This window comes from Lucilia cuprina, chromosome 6, assembly GCF_022045245.1.
Source record: "Lucilia cuprina isolate Lc7/37 chromosome 6, ASM2204524v1, whole genome shotgun sequence".
In the NCBI taxonomy this organism is placed as follows: Eukaryota; Metazoa; Arthropoda; class Insecta; order Diptera; family Calliphoridae; genus Lucilia; species Lucilia cuprina.
The window spans coordinates 46,999,857-47,020,492 of NC_060954.1; the positions used below are offsets into that span (position 1 = coordinate 46,999,857).

Consider the following 20,636-nt stretch of genomic DNA (forward strand, 5'->3'; position numbering starts at 1 on the left):
GGTTGTAAAACATATGCATGTATGTAATGTTTGTATGTAGTCTTAAACAATCTATTACATACATACAAAATAACTCATATCATTGTACATATTACAAATCTAAGTTCCAAGTGTAAAACTAAAGTTTTTGTGGCACTGGCTAATATAATACGCACATTCACGTACATCCTTTGTATATTTTTCAATGGCGGTTTATCATTCGTATCGAATGAATTGCGTAAATTTTCACAACTATGTTGTATTAAAATATTATTACGTGTCAATTGCATTAGAGTTTCACGTATGGTTTCATTGCAATTGGTCTGAGAGTGAGAATTGAAAAAAAAAAAGAAAAATAAGATTATAATAGAATAAATGGGTTTATACTACTTACCGGTGTGGTGAAAACATTAATTAATTCCAAAACGGCGGCCCGTATGCGCTCAGCACAGGGTACTAATGTTTCACGATTATTCGGATCCTGCATTGAATGTATTAGCTCTTTAAGGCGATGCGTTACAATGTCTGTCTTTTGATTGACCTCCTCGGTAAAGGATTTATCGGCAGCCATTTGATACATAGAAGTGGTGTTGCGTGTATCAGCATTTGTTTTTGTTAAACTAGGCTGAAGACGTCGTTCGTACATACTGGCTGGACGTTTAATCGTTGATTGTTGTGAATTTGTAGCCGATGAAGAGGACGAGGCAGATGCCGCTGCTGCTGCAGCTGTTGTCCCTGGATTGCTGTTATTAGTACCTAAACTTGCATTTAAGCCTTCAGGCAAAGAATGAGGTTCATGATCATTTTCAGTGTTTTCAATACGTCTTAAGAATTATCAAATAAATTATGAAAAAAAAGAAATTAAAAATTAAATAAAACAAAATACAAACAAACAAATTAAAATAGTAAACAAATAAAACAATAATAATTAACATCCTCACAATGGTTCATCATAGACACTGTTATTTGAAGCTGATTTCGATGGTTGTTGTTGCACCGTTGAAAATTTCGATTTCAATTCGGTATTTTCGTTCGATAGCTTTTGTACAACAGTCTTTAATTGATTGATTTCGCTAACGTATTCATTGATTTGTTTACGTAATGTCTCCATTTCAAAATTAGTCATTTCATCGTTTGGTTTGTTGGCTGATTGATGTACAATAGCCTTAAAGTAAAAAAATCGCAAAAAAAGAAACAAAAAATATAAAATAATAAAAGTTAAAGAAATTAAAACTATAATCAAACTAATAATAAATAAATAATTAAATAAAATAACTACTAACTAAATTCTAAATAAACTAAAAGTGTTAATAAAAGTTAAATAATTTTTTTCTAAAAAAGTGTTTATTTTCTTTTAAAATATGTAAAAGCTTTTTATTATTAATTAATTGACTTAAACTACTGTTGTATATTTAGTACATTATCAAAAAACGAATTTAATTTAAAATATTAAGAAATAGAAATTGTTTTGTTTTTATAAAAAAAATTTTTATCTATCTATCTATCTATCTATCTATCTATCTATCTATCTATCTATCTATCTATCTGTCTATTTATTTATTTATCTATCTATCTATCTATCTATCTATCTATCTATCTGTCTGTCTGTCTGTCTGTCTGTCTGTCTGTCTGTCTGTCTGTCTATCTATGTAAATATACCTTCCCCTCGGACCTTCTTTAGCAGTGTTTCTGACCTTCGGTCTGCCAAACAAGAACACTAACAACTAACCTACGTTAGACTAATATTCTGTAACAAGTTGACCATTGCATAAAAATAACTGTTCTAGTTACATTTTCCTCTTTTACCAATAAATACACATTTCGTCCTTTTAACTTTTATATAAATTATTTCTTTTATTTAAGGCATATTAAAATTGTTATCGTTGGAAGAACATGGTAATGTTTTTTGTTTCGTTTGTGTTTTTTTTTCGAATTTCAATATTAATTTTAAACTGATACGTAATTGGTTGGGTTCGTTAATACAACAGATTGATAAAAAAATCGTTATCAATTTTAAAATAAATGTTAAACAATATTATTAAATGCTAAAATAAAATTTATAATGGGATTAATGTTAAGGAATTGGTTGTAAAACATATGCATGTATGTATATGTTTGTATGTAGTCTTAAACAATCTATTACATACATACAAACAACTCATTCCAATTGTAAAACTAAAGTTTTTGTGGCACTGGCTATATAATACGCACATTCACGTACATCCTTTGTATATTTTTCAATGGCGGTTTTATCATTCGTATCGAATGAATTGCGTAAATTTTCACAACTATGTTGTATTAAAATATTATTACGTGTCAATTGCATTAGAGTTTCACGTATGGTTTCATTGCAATTGGTCTGAGAGTGAGAATTGAAAAAAAAAAAGAAAATAAGATTATAATAGAATAAATGGGTTTATACTACTTACCGGTGTGGTGAAAACATTAATTAATTCCAAAACGGCGGCCCGTATGCGCTCAGCACAGGGTACTAATGTTTCACGATTATTCGGATCCTGCATTGAATGTATTAGCTCTTTAAGGCGATGCGTTACAATGTCTGTCTTTTGATTGACCTCCTCGGTAAAGGATTTATCGGCAGCCATTTGATACATAGAAGTGGTGTTGCGTGTATCAGCATTTGTTTTTGTTAAACTAGGCTGAAGACGTCGTTCGTACATACTGGCTGGACGTTTAATCGTTGATTGTTGTGAATTTGTAGCCGATGAAGAGGACGAGGCAGATGCCGCTGCTGCTGCAGCTGTTGTCCCTGGATTGCTGTTATTAGTACCTAAACTTGCATTTAAGCCTTCAGGCAAAGAATGAGGTTCATGATCATTTTCAGTGTTTTCAATACGTCTTAAGAATTATCAAATAAATTATGAAAAAAAAGAAATTAAAAATTAAATAAAACAAAATACAAACAAACAAATTAAAATAGTAAACAAATAAAACAATAATAATTAACATCCTCACAATGGTTCATCATAGACACTGTTATTTGAAGCTGATTTCGATGGTTGTTGTTGCACCGTTGAAAATTTCGATTTCAATTCGGTATTTTCGTTCGATAGCTTTTGTACAACAGTCTTTAATTGATTGATTTCGCTAACGTATTCATTGATTTGTTTACGTAATGTCTCCATTTCAAAATTAGTCATTTCATCGTTTGGTTTGTTGGCTGATTGATGTACAATAGCCTTAAAGTAAAAAAATCGCAAAAAAAGAAACAAAAAATATAAAATAATAAAAGTTAAAGAAATTAAAACTATAATCAAACTAATAATAAATAAATAATTAAATAAAATAACTACTAACTAAATTCTAAATAAACTAAAAGTGTTAATAAAAGTTAAATAATTTTTTTCTAAAAAAGTGTTTATTTTCTTTTAAAATATGTAAAAGCTTTTTATTATTAATTAATTGACTTAAACTACTGTTGTATATTTAGTACATTATCAAAAAACGAATTTAATTTAAAATATTAAGAAATAGAAATTGTTTTGTTTTTATAAAAAAATTTTTGCAAAAACTTTTAAATGTTTTTCTATATTTGTAAAATATATAGCACATTGATCGTAACAATTGACTTTAATGCTTCATTTCCAAGACATTCAAAACTTTAAAGATTTTATATTTTAAAGAAAATTTTTACTTTTTATAGAAAATTTTAATTTATTATAGCAAATGTTTAATAAAATAAATTTTTCTATATTTATAGAAATTTCTCAATATAGATTTTTTTTTATTAATTTTAAATTTTTATAGAATTTTTTTAATAAATTTTATATTTTTATAGACAATTTTCAATAAATTTTCTATTTTATGGAAAATTTTCAATAATTTTTCTATTTTTATAGAAAGTTTTAGTTCTGGAACTGAACTAGAAAAGAACTGAACTAGAACTGAACTAGAACTGAACTAGAACTGAACTAGAACTGAACTACAACTGAACTAGAACTGAACTAGAACTGAACTAGAACTGAACTAGAATGAACTAGAACTGAACTAGAACTGAACTAGAACTGAACTAGAACTGAACAAGAACTGAACAAGAACTGAACTAGAACTGAACAAGAACTGAACTAGAACTGAACTAGAACTGAACTAGAACTGAACTAGAACTGAACTAGAACTAAACTAGAACTGAACTAGAACTGAACTAGAACTGAACTAAAACTGAACTATAATTGAACTAGAACTGAAAGTTTTATTACATTTTTTTATAGAAAATCTTTAATAAAATGTCTCTTTTAAAGAAATGTTAAACATTCTGTATATTAAAACAAAATTCCATAAATTTTCACTTTTTAAAAATGAATTTCTAAAGTAAACTTTTAATATTTTTTTTTTCTTTAATATAGAAAAATTATGGAACTCAAGTCCCTTTAAGTCCTCCAAACCTTTATCCTTCTATCGTCCACAATCCATTTAAGAACCAAACGATTATGATGTGGTGTTTTCTTAAATTCACAAACACATAAATTAATCATTATAAATAGAAAAAATGTCCGAATGACGTCAAAAACACATAAAACTTCTATTAATCTCTAACAATTTTGAGATCTTTTTTATAACGATAAATGGTATAAACGATTCTTAAATAACAACGCCATATTGTAGATTTTTTATTTAACGCTAAAGAAAGTCTTTTAGACGATTCGACCATAACGTTATGTCGCGTTTGATGTTACTAAATTATAATTGCATATATTTTCAAGTTTATGCACAAAGTCAATTGTTAGTTTTTCCTACTCATGTGTGGGTTGTTGTATGTATTATATTTTGTTTTAAATTACTATATGATGTATATGATTTGTTTTGTTTTAACTAAATCTAATTGTAAGTATATGATGGTTTTGACTAAAATTAAACAACTAGAACTAGAATGATTATTTTTTAAGGGAACAAAAGCAAGAAAAAAACAAAACACATTGCTCTAGTTGTTCCGTAAAAAGTTTTTTTTTATAAATTGCTAAATTCATTAAAATATTAAATTATTATTTGAGCTTTTTAATATAAAATTGTTTAAGATTATTATGTGTATGTATGCATTTTATGCACAATTTTTTTAGTTGTAAAGTAGTACATACATAAGTTTATACGTTTTACTACAATATATGTGATTTAACCAAAACTGTTATTGAGTTTTAAGATCTTTTGGCGCATTAAATTTACCTGCTGTGCTATAGGTGGCATTGGTTCATAATCATCATCGGCAACTGGATCATATATAGGTTCATCATCTGATAGATTTGGATCATGATAGTCACCGCCAGTTGTTGAAATATTATTAACATTATAAAAGCCAGAAGCATTATTATTATTATTATTATTATTTGGCATGCTGACAGACGAAGAGGGGCCATCCAATGGACGTAGATTTGCCATATTTTGACGTCGTCGTGCATCAATTAAAACATCCGTTAATAAGCCATTGAATTCAGCACGAGTAAAACGTGCTAACTTTTGACGACCCTGAAATAAAGCAACAACAACAATAAAATTAATTTGATTGTTTTATGAATCTAATGAATATTGTGTGGAAAAGTTTTTTTTAGTAAAAATTTATAGATAAAATATCTTTGTTGCCCTACCTGATTACGTGTGGCACTTAAAAATGGATTTGCTGGTAAAAATGGCACTGCAACATTTTCACCGTTCATGGTGGTTGTAGCCCATACTGTTGGTTAGAAGAGGTTTTAATATATTTTATTCTTTTATAGTAATATTTGTTAACTTACTGGCCTCATTTTCCCTACGATCAACTTCATCGTATAGATCCATAACAAGTTCTTCGAACATTTTATTGGGCACTAATTGCAAACGTCCTCGTGCAATCTTCAATTGTTCACTTATTTCGGCTGTGTTTGAATCGGGTATAACTAAGTGACGGCCAGTCTGTTGGAATAATAATTAATAATTACAAACCTAATTTATAATACATTCTAGTCTCTAGTGTAGCCTCTAGTATAGTCTATAGTCTAGTCTATAGTCTAGTCTATAGTCTAGTCTATAGTCTAGTCTATAGTCTAGTCTATAGTCTAGTCTATAGTCTAGTCTATAGTCTAGTCTATAGTCTAGTCTATAGTCTAGTCTATAGTCTAGTCTATAGTCTAGTCTATAGTCTAGTCTATAGTCTAGTCTATAGTCTAGTCTATAGTCTAGTCTATAGTCTAGTCTATAGTCTAGTCTATAGTCTAGTCTATAGTCTGGTCCCCAGTCTAGGCTATAGTCTAGGCTATAGTCTAGTATATAGTCTAGTCTACAGTCTAGTATATAGTCTAGTCTACATTCTAGTCTACAGTCTAGTCTGCAGTCTAGTCTACAGTCTAGTCTACAGTCTAGGCTATAGTCTAGTCTATAGTCTAGTCTATAGTCTAGTCTACAGTCTAGTTTATTAACATGTCAACAAACTTATGAGATCTTCTCCGCTAATATGATGTTGGATATTAATTTCAAAATATACGTAAAATTTTATCACCAATTACGCATTTTTTCACTACTAATTACATATTTGCAAAACTACACCCACCCGACTAACGGTGTCATGACTCATTTTTAATTAATAGTTGTTTTAATCAACATACCGTATGATCTGGTTTCTTGCCACCCAAAAACATGATAATACGATCGCTGACCTCATACATGCCATCTAGCAAACGTTCAGCAATTAACGTATGATTATTGGCTTTTGCAACTTCTAGCGGTGTTAGGCCATTGCCATCGATTGCATTTATATCGGCTCCATATACAATTAACAATTCAATTTGTGAAGCCTGTCCAAATTTAGCGGCCACATGTAAAGGTGTTGAACGTTTTTCTTCATGAAAGAAATTCGGATCAGCTCCCTGTACCAAAAGACGTAATGATGTCTCTAAGTTACTGGTACGTACACTGGCATGTAGTTGTTTACTTAGTTCATGTTCTAAATTAGCACCAGTGATGTCATCGTCAGTATCTTGTAGATTGGGCTTCAAGACAAATGCCAATTGTACATGTTTGGCTTTAATGAAATCTGATTTATTGGGATGTAGTGGGTCTTTGGGTGAGGGTTTACGTATACGTGGTAAACCCTTAGCTGCAGATGATGTAGTACCATCTAATAAATGATGTTCCCACACACTGTTGGCACCATGAGCATTTAAAGAATTGACAAAATTTAAGACAGAAGGTTCCCAAGTACCTTGACGTAAAGATTTCACTATGGATATGTGTCTACCCAAACTACGGTGTACGGAGCAGCAATCAGAGCACAAAAGTATGCCACGATTTATGGAGGCCCACGATGGATCTTAAAAAATGTCATGTTAATATCATCATTATATAAAACCAAACTTAATTTCTTATATTAAATACCTGATGCCCCACAGTCACCACACACTTCCGTTTGTATACGTGTTTTGCTACGAGACATTTTTGAGTTTTTCAAACTATTACTATTGCTGCCTCCACCCGTGCCACTCAAACTACCACGCTTATCGCTGCGTATGCCCTTAATGCCACTCAAGGAGTCCCGCTTGTCATTAGCTGCAGCACTACTACCGCTGCCACTACCACTGTTGCTATTGCCACCACCCGCGTTTGCTATAAATAGCTTTTTATGCGCTTCCACAACACTGCTGGCGAAACACATTCATGCCCTTTTACACAAAACAATTAAAACCATAAAATTCTTTACAACAACTAGGAGGTATGTTGCAACACTTGATGTTTTTGTTTTCTATTCAATTGCATTTACAGAAAACACCCACAACAATCATTATGTGAAGGGAGTATGTGTTGTAGTAAATGAAAACAAAATGTTTTCTGTTTGCTTTTTTTGTGGATTGTATTGGATTATTACTGGCCTTGAATGAATTTTAAATTGTTTTTTATTTGTTGTTTTATGTAATTATGTTTTTTAGTTTTTATTGTCTTTTTTTTCGTAATATTAATTATTTTTTAGCACAATTATCATAAAATTATAAAAATTTTCACTCCCGTTCAGAGCCCTGCGCCGACAAATATTAACGACGGCGGCGGCTGACACTAAAAATATCGGCGTCGGCTTAAAATCGACTGTAAGCCGGCTAAGTTCTCATATACGCTTAATTTTAAAATTTTCAAAGATTTTAAATAAATACCGTTAAATACGAGAGATAAAAAAAACTTTCTTACAAAAGTTTTCTTAACAAAAATGTACATAATACAGTTTTATCCACAGAATTTTTCTGGTATAACAGTTAATTTCTATAGAATTTTGTCAAAATTAAAGTTCTCGTAAAGAAAATTTTACATATAACAGCATTTCATACAGAAAACTTTCTGTATAACAGTTTTTCTATTATAGAAAATTTTCTGTTAAAATTATTTTTTTATTTCAAATTCTCTATTCAAATAGTTTTTTCTCGAAAATCTTTTCATATAACAGTTTTTTTCCATAGAACTTTTTCGTAACAACAGCTGAAAGGTTTCTGTATAATAGTTTTTGCTTTAATAAATTTTAATCCTTTCTCTTCAAATTTTGCAAATGCAGCGATAAAATAAAACTAATAATTTATATTAAAATATGAAAAAAATTTATTTTATTACATAAAAAATATTCTACTTAAAGTTAATTAACAATGTTAGACATTTTAGAATTTTGAATTTAATTTTCATGAGCTTTAATAATTAAAATAAAAATCAAGTAAAAATCTTACATATAACAATGATGATACAAATTATTTGCCAAATTTTATAATTATTTAGTTAAATATCACACAAATTCATACTTTCACTAAAACTTAAAAATATATATTTTATGAAAAAAAAAAAAATAAAATAAAAAAGTAAATAAAAAATAATAATCATAAATTTCCAAATAAAGCCGCCAAAATATAAAAAATTAAAAAAAAACACACACAAACAAACAAACAATTATAAGTATTAAAATATTAAAGTCTTTTTAAAAGTATTAATTATATTTAGAGAGTAAATCCAGTAGTTTCCAGCAGTTTTAAAAGAAATTATTCATATTGTAGCAAAATCACTTAGATTGCGTTCAGGTTGTACCATATTTGAGGGCATTAATTGAACAAGTTTATTGAATAGAAACGAACGACGTGAACGTAAATCATAAATGAAATCATTACGTGAACGTTTACCACCCGATTTGCGATAAGCCGTATAGGAGGAGGCAGCATCTGAAATGCCCGATGATGTAGTAGAACTTTCACAGGACTCCATAGATAAATCCTCAGTAGCTTGTGTATGATCACTGGCAGCATCTGCAGATTTTGTATAAATATCTATATAGATTTTATTTTGATTTTTATTAAATTTATAAAAAAATTCTATTGATAGTTTTTTTTTAATAGTTTATTTACCTTCTTCATTAGTTGATGATGAAGTTATGTCTGAACTAGATTCGGCCAAAGATTTTCCAGCACCTATAGGTATTGTATCTAAATTAGGCTGTTCCATTTCGACATCATCATCGATTTTAAAAAGCAATGAAGCTAATTTATGGAACTAAAAACACAAAAAATTCGAAAAAAACATTATTTTGTTGAATTAAAGGCATGTTTTACATAGAGGAAGACCTAGAAGAGAAACTCTGAAATATTTTTTTGTTTTTCTTTCTGAGTTTCCTCTCTGTGTATAAATTACTCTTTTCGTTATTGTTTGTTACTAACATTTTTCAGTTGTTCCTTATTATTATGATCAATAACTTCAGCTATATGTTGCCTCAAGAATTGCATAGCTTTATAGGGATCCGATTTAGCCATCTCTTCATAGTGTAATTTACGCAACAAAAAACGACAATGTCTTAAAATTTCATCACGTTTCGGTCTAAAAACAACAATTATTAACATCTCTATAAATTTTTCTTTACTCAACTTACTTTTCCAATTCTAAAATCCAAAAATCATCTAATCTCAGTTGAGGAGTAGTAGATCTACCCGGATTACCACCAAAAAGATAATGAAGTTTAGCCACATCATCATAGACCAATTGATGAGCATAACGTGGACATGGTTCTAACATATTATCCTTATTGTGAACATCATCAGTGGCAGTTGAATTAGTGTAATTATAACGACACGAATAGATTCGAGACCAAGTATGAGTATCTAAGGAATAGACCCAAAATGAATTGGAGGCATCTGGTGTATTGGGAACATCACGACGATCTTTAATTTTACTTAAACTCTGCATAAAAAAAAATTAAACAAAATTTGAAAACTCTTTTCTTTTTTTTAGAAAATTAGAATTCAAAATTTAAACTTACTGAGAAAATATAAATTTCATTACGTTCACAATCGATTGTTGCTCTAAGAGCTACCGGTGATGGTTCACTTTTACCATCGTTATTCGTAGCACTATTAGCATTAGAACCTCCAGCAGCTGCTGCTGATGTTATAGTTCCAGCTGTTTGTCCGCCATTTGAATTTCTATTTAGAAATTCTAATGATTGATTATCGACATCGTATGTTATGAAATCGTGAATGTCTTCTTTGCCACGTTGACCACCATAAATGTAAAGTTTACGTTTTTTCTAAAAGATGAATATTTTTTTTTAAAGATTTGCAAAGTTGAAAGTTTCCGCAAAAAAAATTTAAAAAAAATTGAACTTATTTTCGAAAAACTTTTCGAAATTCAATTTTTTTTGAAAAATATTTCATAATCTTAACAAATTAAAAAGTAATTTCAATATAATTACAGAATACAAGCTTTTAAAGTTATATTCGAAAATTCGAATTCATTTTCGAAAATTCGAACTAATGTTCGAAAAATTTTTAAAACTGCTAAAATTATCTGGAAATCATAAGGACTCATAAAACTTAATGTTTTTCCGAATTTAAGGCCAATTTCTGACATTTTCAAGTTTCGAAATTAAAATTTTTTGAAAAATATGGCAAATTTTTATTAAATTTTGAAGTATTTTCAGTATAGTTTCAGAATATAAGATTTTTTAGATATGTTCGAAAATTCGAACTTATGTTCGAAAAATTTTTAAAATTGCTAAAATAATCTCTAAATCATAAAAATTCATAAAATTTAAAATTTTCCCGAATTTAAGGCCAATTTCTGACGTTTTCAAATTTCGAACATAAAATTTTTTGAAAAATATCGAAAATTCGAACTTATGTTCGAAAAAATTTTAAAACTGCTATAATAATCTTTAAATTATAAGGATTCATAAAATTTAATGTTTTCACGAATTTAAGGCCAATTTCGGACATTTTCAAATTTCGAACTTAAAATTTTTTGAAAATATGGAAAATTTTTATTGAAGTTTAAAGTAACTTCAGAATTAATGTATTTTAACCTCAATTTACATTTAATTTCTGAAAATTTTCAATTTCGAAATAAATAAATAGTGAAAAAATCTTAATTTTAAAATTTTTTAAAATTTTTCTATAATAAATCTATAATTTCAAACTAATTTTCGAACATTCAAATTCATACTCACATTATGAAACACCATACAATGTGTTATGCGCGATTTTATAGACAATACCTCCGGCTGTGAGGCAGTAGGATGATGACAATCTACTAAAATCTGATTCCATGTATTCGTAGCAATATGATAAGAAAACAAACCCGAATACTCTGGTTCACTTGATGTTGAAGCGCTAACACTGCGTGGTGTCAATATCTTACCGCCAAACACATAAATTGTACGCTTATCCACATCAATGCACATTTGATGATCATACATTAGCTGAGGACCACCCACTTGACTAGTATCATCACATATTTGCAACCAAGTGCGAGCTCTTGTATCGTATAAAAAGAAATCACTTTTTATATATTCTGTAGTACGTATGGAATTGTCCAAATAACGACCGAGCATGAAAATATTTTTGCTTACAGGATCGAAAACCATTTTATGACATGATCTCGGGGTGGGGCCATTATATTGTTCGGTATGTTCGAATAGTTGAGTCCAACAGTTGTTACGTATATCGAATACCCATAAATCACTTAAATCCTGAAAACCATTCCAGCCGCCATATAGATAAATAAGACGTTTTTGGGAATCCATAACCAATTGATGGCCACCACGATTACCTTTTTAAAACATTCAAATAAACATGTTTTTCTTAAAATAAAAGTTGACTGGATTAACAATTACCTGGTTGTTTACTGCCTTGGGCATGCTGTAAACGCCAAGCATGTTTATAATCTTGACGATTTAAATAATCATCCATTAATCCTTCATCCACACAATCATTAATGAATTTCTCTGCCTTATCGAAATCACCATTAACTACCAAACATTGATGCAGTTCTGTAATCAAAGGATGTTCGAGTCTTACATGGGTCTGCTCTTGTAAAGCTTTAAAAGCCGTTTCATAACCCTGTTGCCGGAAATGTTTTAGACATAAACGTATAATTTCCATTTCACGCAGCTGTTTGGGGATAATTTTGTAATACATACATTAAGAAAAGTAACAACTATTTCATAATACCTTATTATAATCCCTTAAACAAATACTAGTATACATGGGATCATCCTGACCCAAGAGTTCAATAAACCAAATGCTATAGTTGAATGTGGGTCCCCACGACAATAATGGTACAATTTTCAAATACATTATGGGTAAATTACTAGTAATTTCACTGCGTAAACTAAATGTTTCTGGTATATGATCATTACGTAGTCCCCTGAAGCGGTAAAAGGAAATAAATTTAAAAAAAATCATTTCAATTATTTAACATCTTTACCCTTCGAGCAATAGAACCATACGTTCTTCATCCAAACCGCCATAGATGCGAAATTTCTTAATATTGCAAACATGCGATTTTTCGAATTTACCAAATTTTATTTTACGAACAATGGCAGGTCTTCGTAATTTTAAAGTTAAATATTGAGGTGGATTATTATTAAATGCTGACCAGCGCGATGACTGATCAGTGGGACAGTCTACTAGTATATTTCTGGAATAAAAGAATAGAATGTTACAAAATAGTAGAATATATAATTGTATATGAAGTACACTATAGATTTGTCAAGAAACAAGTCCATTTAGTAATCTATGGACTAGTCCATTAACGTGTCTATTGACTAGCCTGTAGACGTGTCTATTAGCTAGACCGTGTACGATTTTATTGATTAGTCTGTGGTAAAGTCGATTGACTAGTCAACATACTACACTATAGAATATTCTACTGACTAGTTCATAGAATATTGAATTTACTAGTCCATAGAAGAGCCAATTCACTAATCCGTAGAAGAGTCTATTGCCTAAATTATAGACGAGTCTATTTATTAGCATATAGACTATTGTATATTAGCTACTATATAAACGACGCTATTGGCTACTCTATCTGCCAGTTCATTGACTATTCTATGGACTAGTATATTGATTAGTCTATTTGCCTCCAGCTAACTTTTCCATTGCTAATTTAGGGTCATTCCCGTTTAAATACGAACAAAAAATCTTTAATATTAGTTGCATCCCTTCGAATAGGCCCCGTCTATACTAAAAAAAAAGCCGCCTACTGCGCAGTTAACAGCACTGCATTTGTTTCTTTAATCTACGATAAACATAAACAATAAAAAACAACAATAATTCTATATGTAAATTTATAAATGTCCTAAGTTGTTGTTTATTTTTATATACATTTTTTACCTTGTTTCTCTCACTCCCTCTTTGGTTTTACTTATATTTTTGTCTTATTTTATTAAATACTTTGCATACTTGTTTTTGTTTAAGAATTCAAGCAATAAATAATAAAAAAACAGAAGCAGCAGCAGAAAGACACCAATGGACGGACAAACAGACAGAATAGCTGTAAATCAAGGCTGCAAAATTTTTTTTTCTTATTATACATGGCAAGAAAACAAAACGCGAAAGTTATGCAAATTACATACAATATGTAGATAAAAAAAATAAAATTATAATTTCTTATTTTTCGTGTTTTCTTTATAAACATTCTTTCACTATATTTCGATGCACTTACTCTGGCACATAGTTGGTGGAAAATGAAGAATAACGATGTATTTCATAGGGCAATATTTCAATATCTTCCAAATTTAAAGTCTTCTTTGTAGGAGGTTTTAATTCTGGTAGCATATCAGTTTCTTGTGTAGTATTCACAGTGCTGCTGCTAAAAATTGTGGACGAAGAACTGCTGGTGACACCGCCACCTATACCGCCATAGCTCATCAAGGTGTTGTTTGTCTGCGTAGGTGTTGTTGTCGTTGTTGTATTACCATTATCGCTCATTTGTGAAGCCATTCTTTTGTTCTTAAAAATTATATTTATTGATTAGCAAAATTATTGTCTTTATCACTTGTTATTAATATTAATTTAAAAAAATGTAATATATAGTCCAGTTTTTGTGTTTTTTAATACGAAAATAATCAGTCAACTGCTTCTTCTTTATATTTATTTGCAAATAATTCAAACTGCAATGTTAGCTAGTAATGACAATTTTGCGATTTTTTATTAAAATCACGATTTTTTTATATCATCACACAAACACGTATATTTTATTAAATATCTGCTTAAATTTGTTATACAATTTTTTACTCTGTGCAAGTTTTGCGGAAGATTTTTGCTGACGGACCCCTCCCCTACTTAATTTATGTAAAACTTGCTCAAGTGGTAGAGATGTATTTTTAACAGATTTTCCACATTTTTAAATAGGCAAATTAAGTATTTTGTATTATGCAATTTAAAAAATAATCAATTACAATATTATATAAATAACACACATAATTGGATAATTAATATAAATAACTATATACTATAACTAAATAAGTTATAAAAAAAATTAAAAGAAATTTCAGTAAACAGATAACATTAATAGATTTGTACCAATTACTGAACATAAAATTTATAAAGAAAATAAAAGAATAAAAGAAAATCAATTAAAAATTTAAATTTAAAACATTAGTTAAAAATAAAAAAGTAACGATATATATTAATTGATGTTTAAAATATATATTTTTAACAATGAAGTATAAAAAGGACATATGGTCCCTCATAAAGCATTCCCTTTTTCTCATCTCTATGAATAACATTTGTTCTGATATCTAGGATAAAAGGAATTTTAATTTTAAATTTAAAGATAAATTTTTCAATAAAATTCGCAATACATTATGAATCACAATAATAACATACAATTATGTTATTGTGAATGCCAGTGACATTGTGTCAATGAAAAATATGCTTATAACGACGTTAAAATTTTTTCAGCAACTTTGTATTCTTATCGCCATTTTTGTGTATATCGAACAACGGAATAAAAAAGACATACCAAGAAAAAATCCAATTCGAATATAATAAATTCTATAAAAACCATAAAATTTTCTTAATAACGGGCAATTTAGCTAGTTGCCGTTTAAATTTAAATTAAATAATATATATATTTTCTATTACATAGCTAAAATAATAATAAAATTAAAAAAAATACACCAAAGAAGTAAAACAAAAGTAAAAGAAAAAAGTGTTCTCTTTCAGTGGTGTTGCTCCGTTTCTGCTGCTGCTACTGCTAAAAAAAAGTGACACACACCAAAGTGAAATTTAGCGCAGATTTTTGCGTATATTTTGTGAAATTATATTAAAAAAGAGAAAAAAAAAGCCAAAAATATATCTGGTTAATTTTTATCAACTACAAATTTATTTTCCAACGGAACAGTACTTAAAAACAAAACAAAATGGTAAATACAATTTTTTGTTAAAATTATTTATATTTTTTTTTTGAATTATATTAATGTTTTAAGTTATTTATTGGTTGTTCCCATATGATTCGTTACGTATAGGAATTTGTTGGCTACAAAATTTGGGCCACGAAAAATTATATGAAAAAAAAAATACAACCACTATTGCCACCTGTATAAGGGGACTGCCAACAATTTCAGTCCACTTTTCTGCCTCCCCCTACGCATGAACAAGACAGAAAAAAATGAATAAATATATAAAAACTCTACATTGCTATAATATAGACGACGATGACGACTATTTTTTTTATTTTCTGCATTTCTGTTTAGTTCAATGGTGAGCTAGACATTATTTAGCATTTGCCCTGTGTTTTAGCCTATAAAACTGGCAAATCAGCTGAACCTAGCCTGTTTATAGATCTGAAACTTTTTGTGGCCTATTTCTTAGGTTTATGACTATACATTATTTTGTCTTTACATTCCTCTTAAGGCCATAAACAGCTCTATTAATAATGCAGAATGTATGAACAAACATAATCAAGAAAATTTTATGAATATCCTTTAAATTAGAACACAATTGAAGTGGCACACATTTTCAAAAGTTTTTTTGTCCATGACTCTTTGTTTTTTTTTTATTCCTTTCGTTATGTACATTCATGTGTACATGGGTATACTCGATGACATAGATATATGTAACTCCAAAATTTAATAAATATGTACTATTATAAAAATATGTATTTGTTTTTATACCCTACACCAGACTTGAAAAAAATGCAATTTTTATAAGTTTATATATACAATTATTAACATTTTTAATTGTAAGAAATTAAGCAATAGAACAATTTTTTGTAGGGTCAAAGGTTTTTTGACTATTCTATGACTTAAGACTGGATAATAATCCAACTATGAAAAGTATTGTTCGCCTTTGTGGGTTATTCTATTGACAATCTGTGTACTAGTTTAGAGAATAGTTTATGGACTAGTAAATCAACTATTCTATAGTCTATGGCTATTGAACATTTTATGGAATAAAAGTCAGTAGTCTAATCTATAGTTTAGTCTAAAGTCTATTCTATAGTTTAGTCTAAAGTCGAATCCTTAGTCTAGTTTGCAGTCTACTTTATAGTTTGGTTTATGGTCTTTTAAAGATTTAATTTCATAGACTAGAATATAATATAGTCTGTATAGCCTAGACTATATAAAAGTCTTTAATCATGTCTGATCTTTTATTTAGAATTAACTTTTACAAAATTTATTAAAAAATTCTACGTAATAACTTTTTATGCCTTAAAGCAACTCATTAAATAATGATCACTTTTGAAAAGTAAAAAATGTATGTTTAATCTCCAAATTTTGTTTAGATACCACCCTATTGTATATCTTTGTTTACACAAAACAATTTCTTCCTTTAAAAACATAGCTATAGGGTATAGTACGGTCGTCACCGCCTTATATTTTAATATATACTTTAATTTGCTTATTTTATTACCTTGGGGACCATTAAACTATATGATGTCTAAGTTTAATTTCATTTCTTGTTAATGTTTTCATTTTCTTTTTAATCACACACATTTTGTATTCTTGTAACATTATCAAAGTGTATTGCAGCAGCTAAAAGAAAATATACTATATAAAGTTATTTGTTTATACTCTTTTTTTATATAGAATTCTGCTGTTAGCCTTTTACAGCAACATACTATAATAATATATTGTATCAACATAGTCGTTTGTAATATACATACATACTAACAGGAATATGTATGTTATAGTTAATGCTTTTATAAAACTTTTTTCATTTAAGGGTATAACTTCTTATTAGCGTTAATATTGAGCTGATTGAACAACAAGTTCTATAGTAATTGTGATACATTTCTTTTAGATAGATAGATAGATAGATAGATAGATAGATGGATAGATAGATAAATAGATAGATAGATAGATAGATAGATAGATAGATAGATAGATAGATAGATAGATAGATAGATAGATAGATAAATAAATAAATAAATAGATAGATAGATAGATAGATAGATAGATAGATAGATAGATAGATAGATAGATGGATGGATGTATAGATGGACAGATAGATAGATAGATAGATAGATAGATAGATAGATAGATAGATAGATAGATAGATAGATAGATAGATAGATGGATAGATAGATAGATAGATAGATAGATAAATAGATAGATAAATAGGTTTGAACAAGAAGTGTATTCATGAAACACCTGTGCAAACTTGCACAAATGGGTAACTGTAATATGAAAAACATAAAACATAGTGTAAGCTCAGCAGTTTAAATAGGCGATCAAATATAATCGAAGTTGTGCAAATAAATTTAATTTAACAAAAATTTACATATATTATTAAAATTTATTAACAAAATTCTATTTATTTTTTATTCACAGGGAAATGAAACTTCTCTGCCAATGGAGATGTGCTCCAACTGTAAGTATTACTATTAACAATTGTATTTTTAAATCATTGTCAAATTTGGCAGACTAAATTGAATCAATTAAGAATGTATGTCTAAAATTTCAGATTTTAGAACCTTTCGTTTAACAGACAGACAAAATGCCATATATACCCCTACCTTATATAATAGTATTTTTTATACCCCACACCTGCCTTTATAATTCTGTCATTTCCTTCTAAATATCATTTAAGTGAACTTTTATTTGAAGTACATATGGAAGAATATCTTAATAATTAGATCCATAAACATAATGTCGATTCTTAATGAGTTAATTATCAATGTCACTACCATGTTTATTTTTAATAAAGTCTTGTGACAATTTCGAAACAAATACCTATAAAAAATTTTAATAAAGAATTGCATGTTTTCTTTATTTTTAATTGTTTAACACAATGTTAAATATATTTAATTTTAATAAACAAATACAATAATTTTTTTAATATATATTTCAAAGCGACATAAAAGTGGCGCTATAAAAATTAAACATTTATAAATTATTTCAAATTTTAGTTTCATTTATATTAAGTTTTTGACATTTGTAAAATGCAAATTAATGAAATATTTAAAATATCTAGCAAAAGAAAAAAAACGAAATGAAAAGTTTCTACATTTTGCAGTGTTTAGTAAAAGGTTCTCTTAAGCGTATAAACAAATAGATTTTTATATTAGGGTATAACTAAATATTTGTAATATGTAACAACAAGTGATATTGAATTAACATAGGCTAGACTATAGAGTAGAATATAGACTAGACTATAGACTAGAATATAGACTACACTATAGACTAGACTATAGACTAGACTATAGACTAGACTATAGACTAGACTATAGACTAGACTATAGACTAGACTATAGACTAGAATATAGACTAGAATATAGACTAGACTATAGACTAGACTATAGACTAGACTATAGACTAGACTATAGACTAGACTATAGACTAGACTATAGACCAGACTAAGGCTAGACTTCTGACTAGATTGGACTACAGACTAGAATATAGACTGTACTTTGGACTGGATTATAGACTACACAACAGACTACTAGACAATAGACTATATTATAAATAAATTGGGATTTTGTTAAATAAGTTAAATAAGAAATTATTTTCCCCTAATCTACTTGAACAAGATATTTTTAAGTGTATTTTACCTTGGCATTGGTTTTGACTTTATTTTACTGTAGAAAATATTATTATTTATTGTCTTTTTATAATACATATGCACATTTTGTTTCATTCTTTTAAATGTTTTTCTCTTTTCCCACTTCTTTTGTCTGGTATATTTGTTTTGTTTTTATATGTATTTAGGCAAAAAATTAAATAAAGAAAACAATGTCAACATATTAACTATAGTATTTTTCATTCTTTCGATTTATATTAGAAACTTAAGTTCAGTAACATTTTAGTTTTAATATAATAAAAATGGCATTTCCTTTTAATAATGTGTCTAAATGAAAATAAGCATTTAACATGTCATTTTAGTTTTCATTACCTTAATTTCCTATCAGTGTAATCTTGATATAAAATGTACTTATGTCCATAACAACTTAATGTGATATTATTTAGCACTCTTTAATAAAAAATTGTTTTAGAAAAACGATCTCTGCTGGTAGTTTAGTAACATTTTACATATATTCCATTACATTCGATGTACAGTCACACTAATTCTATTAAATCATATACAGTCCAGATACTGGACAGTGATTAATACTTTTTTTGGTTCATATTCAATTCATTTGTAGTGTATTAATGAAACAAACAGCATATTGTCTTAACCTGAGTAAAAATTGACAAGAACATAGTATATTTTGTCTAGCATAAAATTCTATGATGATTACTCAGCCAAACAAATTTAGTTTATTTTCTTGTTTAGATGTCAAAAAGATTTGACAATTGTTTTTATTAATGCAAAATTAATACTAAAAGTAACAAATATATACATTTTTTTCGCTATTATTTGTTTTTGTTAAATTTTTCAATTAATATTTTAAATGATTTTTCTTTCTAGTCGATGCTGATGAAATACGTCGTTTGGGTAAACGTTTTCGTAAACTTGATTTAGATAATTCTGGTGCCTTGAGTGTTGATGAGTTTATGTCATTGCCAGAATTGCAACAGAATCCTTTAGTACAGCGTGTCATTGATATTTTTGATGCTGATGGTAATGGTGAGGTAGACTTTAAGGAATTCATACAAGGTGTATCACAATTTAGCGTTAAAGGTGATAAACTATCAAAACTACGTTTTGCATTTCGTATTTATGATATGGATAATGATGGTTACATATCAAATGGTGAACTATTCCAAGTAAGTATTTGGTGTAATTAATCTAGTCTAAAGACTATTTTATAGTTTATTCTATAAACTAGTCTAAAGTCTAGTCGATATTCTAGTCTTTAGTCTACTCTTTAGTCTAGTCTATAGTCTTCTCTAAAGTCTAGTCTATAGTCTAGTCTATAGTCTAGTCTATAGTCTAGTCTATAGTCTAGTCTATAGTCTAGTCTATAGTCTAGTCTATAGTCTAGTCTATAGTCTA

General features: G+C 28.4%; 4 protein-coding genes across 5 annotated transcripts in view; 1 reads left to right on the forward strand and 3 right to left on the reverse strand.

The window, feature by feature from the left end:
- Nucleotides 1-74: 74 nt before the first annotated feature.
- On the reverse strand, nt 75-1,164 carry LOC124420637 (ARF GTPase-activating protein Git-like). Its single transcript, XM_046954135.1, has 3 exons — nt 921-1,164; nt 374-803; nt 75-302 (listed from the first exon to the last, which is right to left on the reverse strand). The coding sequence occupies exons 1-3, from the start codon at nt 1,103-1,105 to the stop codon at nt 75-77; spliced, it is 843 nt and encodes a 280-aa protein (XP_046810091.1). The 5' UTR covers nt 1,106-1,164.
- A 650-nt stretch (nt 1,165-1,814) lies between these two features.
- LOC111676943 (ARF GTPase-activating protein Git) lies at nt 1,815-7,963 on the reverse strand. Its single transcript, XM_023437952.2, has 8 exons — nt 7,339-7,963; nt 6,570-7,273; nt 5,724-5,880; nt 5,577-5,662; nt 5,158-5,457; nt 2,956-3,179; nt 2,409-2,838; nt 1,815-2,338 (listed from the first exon to the last, which is right to left on the reverse strand). Exons 1-8 carry the CDS (start codon nt 7,613-7,615, stop codon nt 2,138-2,140), a joined length of 2,379 nt encoding a protein of 792 aa, XP_023293720.2. The 5' UTR covers nt 7,616-7,963; the 3' UTR covers nt 1,815-2,137.
- A 554-nt stretch (nt 7,964-8,517) lies between these two features.
- On the reverse strand, nt 8,518-14,345 carry LOC111676941 (muskelin). Of its 2 annotated transcripts, none has more exons than XM_023437951.2 (10): nt 13,918-14,345; nt 12,679-12,891; nt 12,423-12,618; nt 12,086-12,362; nt 11,420-12,021; nt 10,235-10,501; nt 9,848-10,155; nt 9,639-9,795; nt 9,330-9,474; nt 8,518-9,230 (listed from the first exon to the last, which is right to left on the reverse strand). In XM_023437951.2, exons 1-10 carry the CDS (start codon nt 14,193-14,195, stop codon nt 8,974-8,976), a joined length of 2,700 nt encoding a protein of 899 aa, XP_023293719.2. In that variant the 5' UTR covers nt 14,196-14,345; the 3' UTR covers nt 8,518-8,973. The 2 variants fall into 2 exon arrangements, with proteins under 2 accessions (XP_023293719.2, XP_023293718.2); XM_023437950.2 differs by having other exon boundaries at nt 8,518-9,251.
- A 3,524-nt stretch (nt 14,346-17,869) lies between these two features.
- The window catches only part of LOC111676949 (calcineurin subunit B type 2), a 3,019-nt gene continuing 252 nt past the window's right edge, over nt 17,870-20,636 (forward strand). The window contains exons 1-3 of the mRNA XM_046954136.1: nt 17,870-17,905; nt 18,032-18,071; nt 20,109-20,407. Coding sequence (XP_046810092.1) covers nt 17,870-17,905; nt 18,032-18,071; nt 20,109-20,407 — 375 coding nt within the window. The remainder of the gene's footprint in view (nt 17,906-18,031; nt 18,072-20,108; nt 20,408-20,636) is intronic.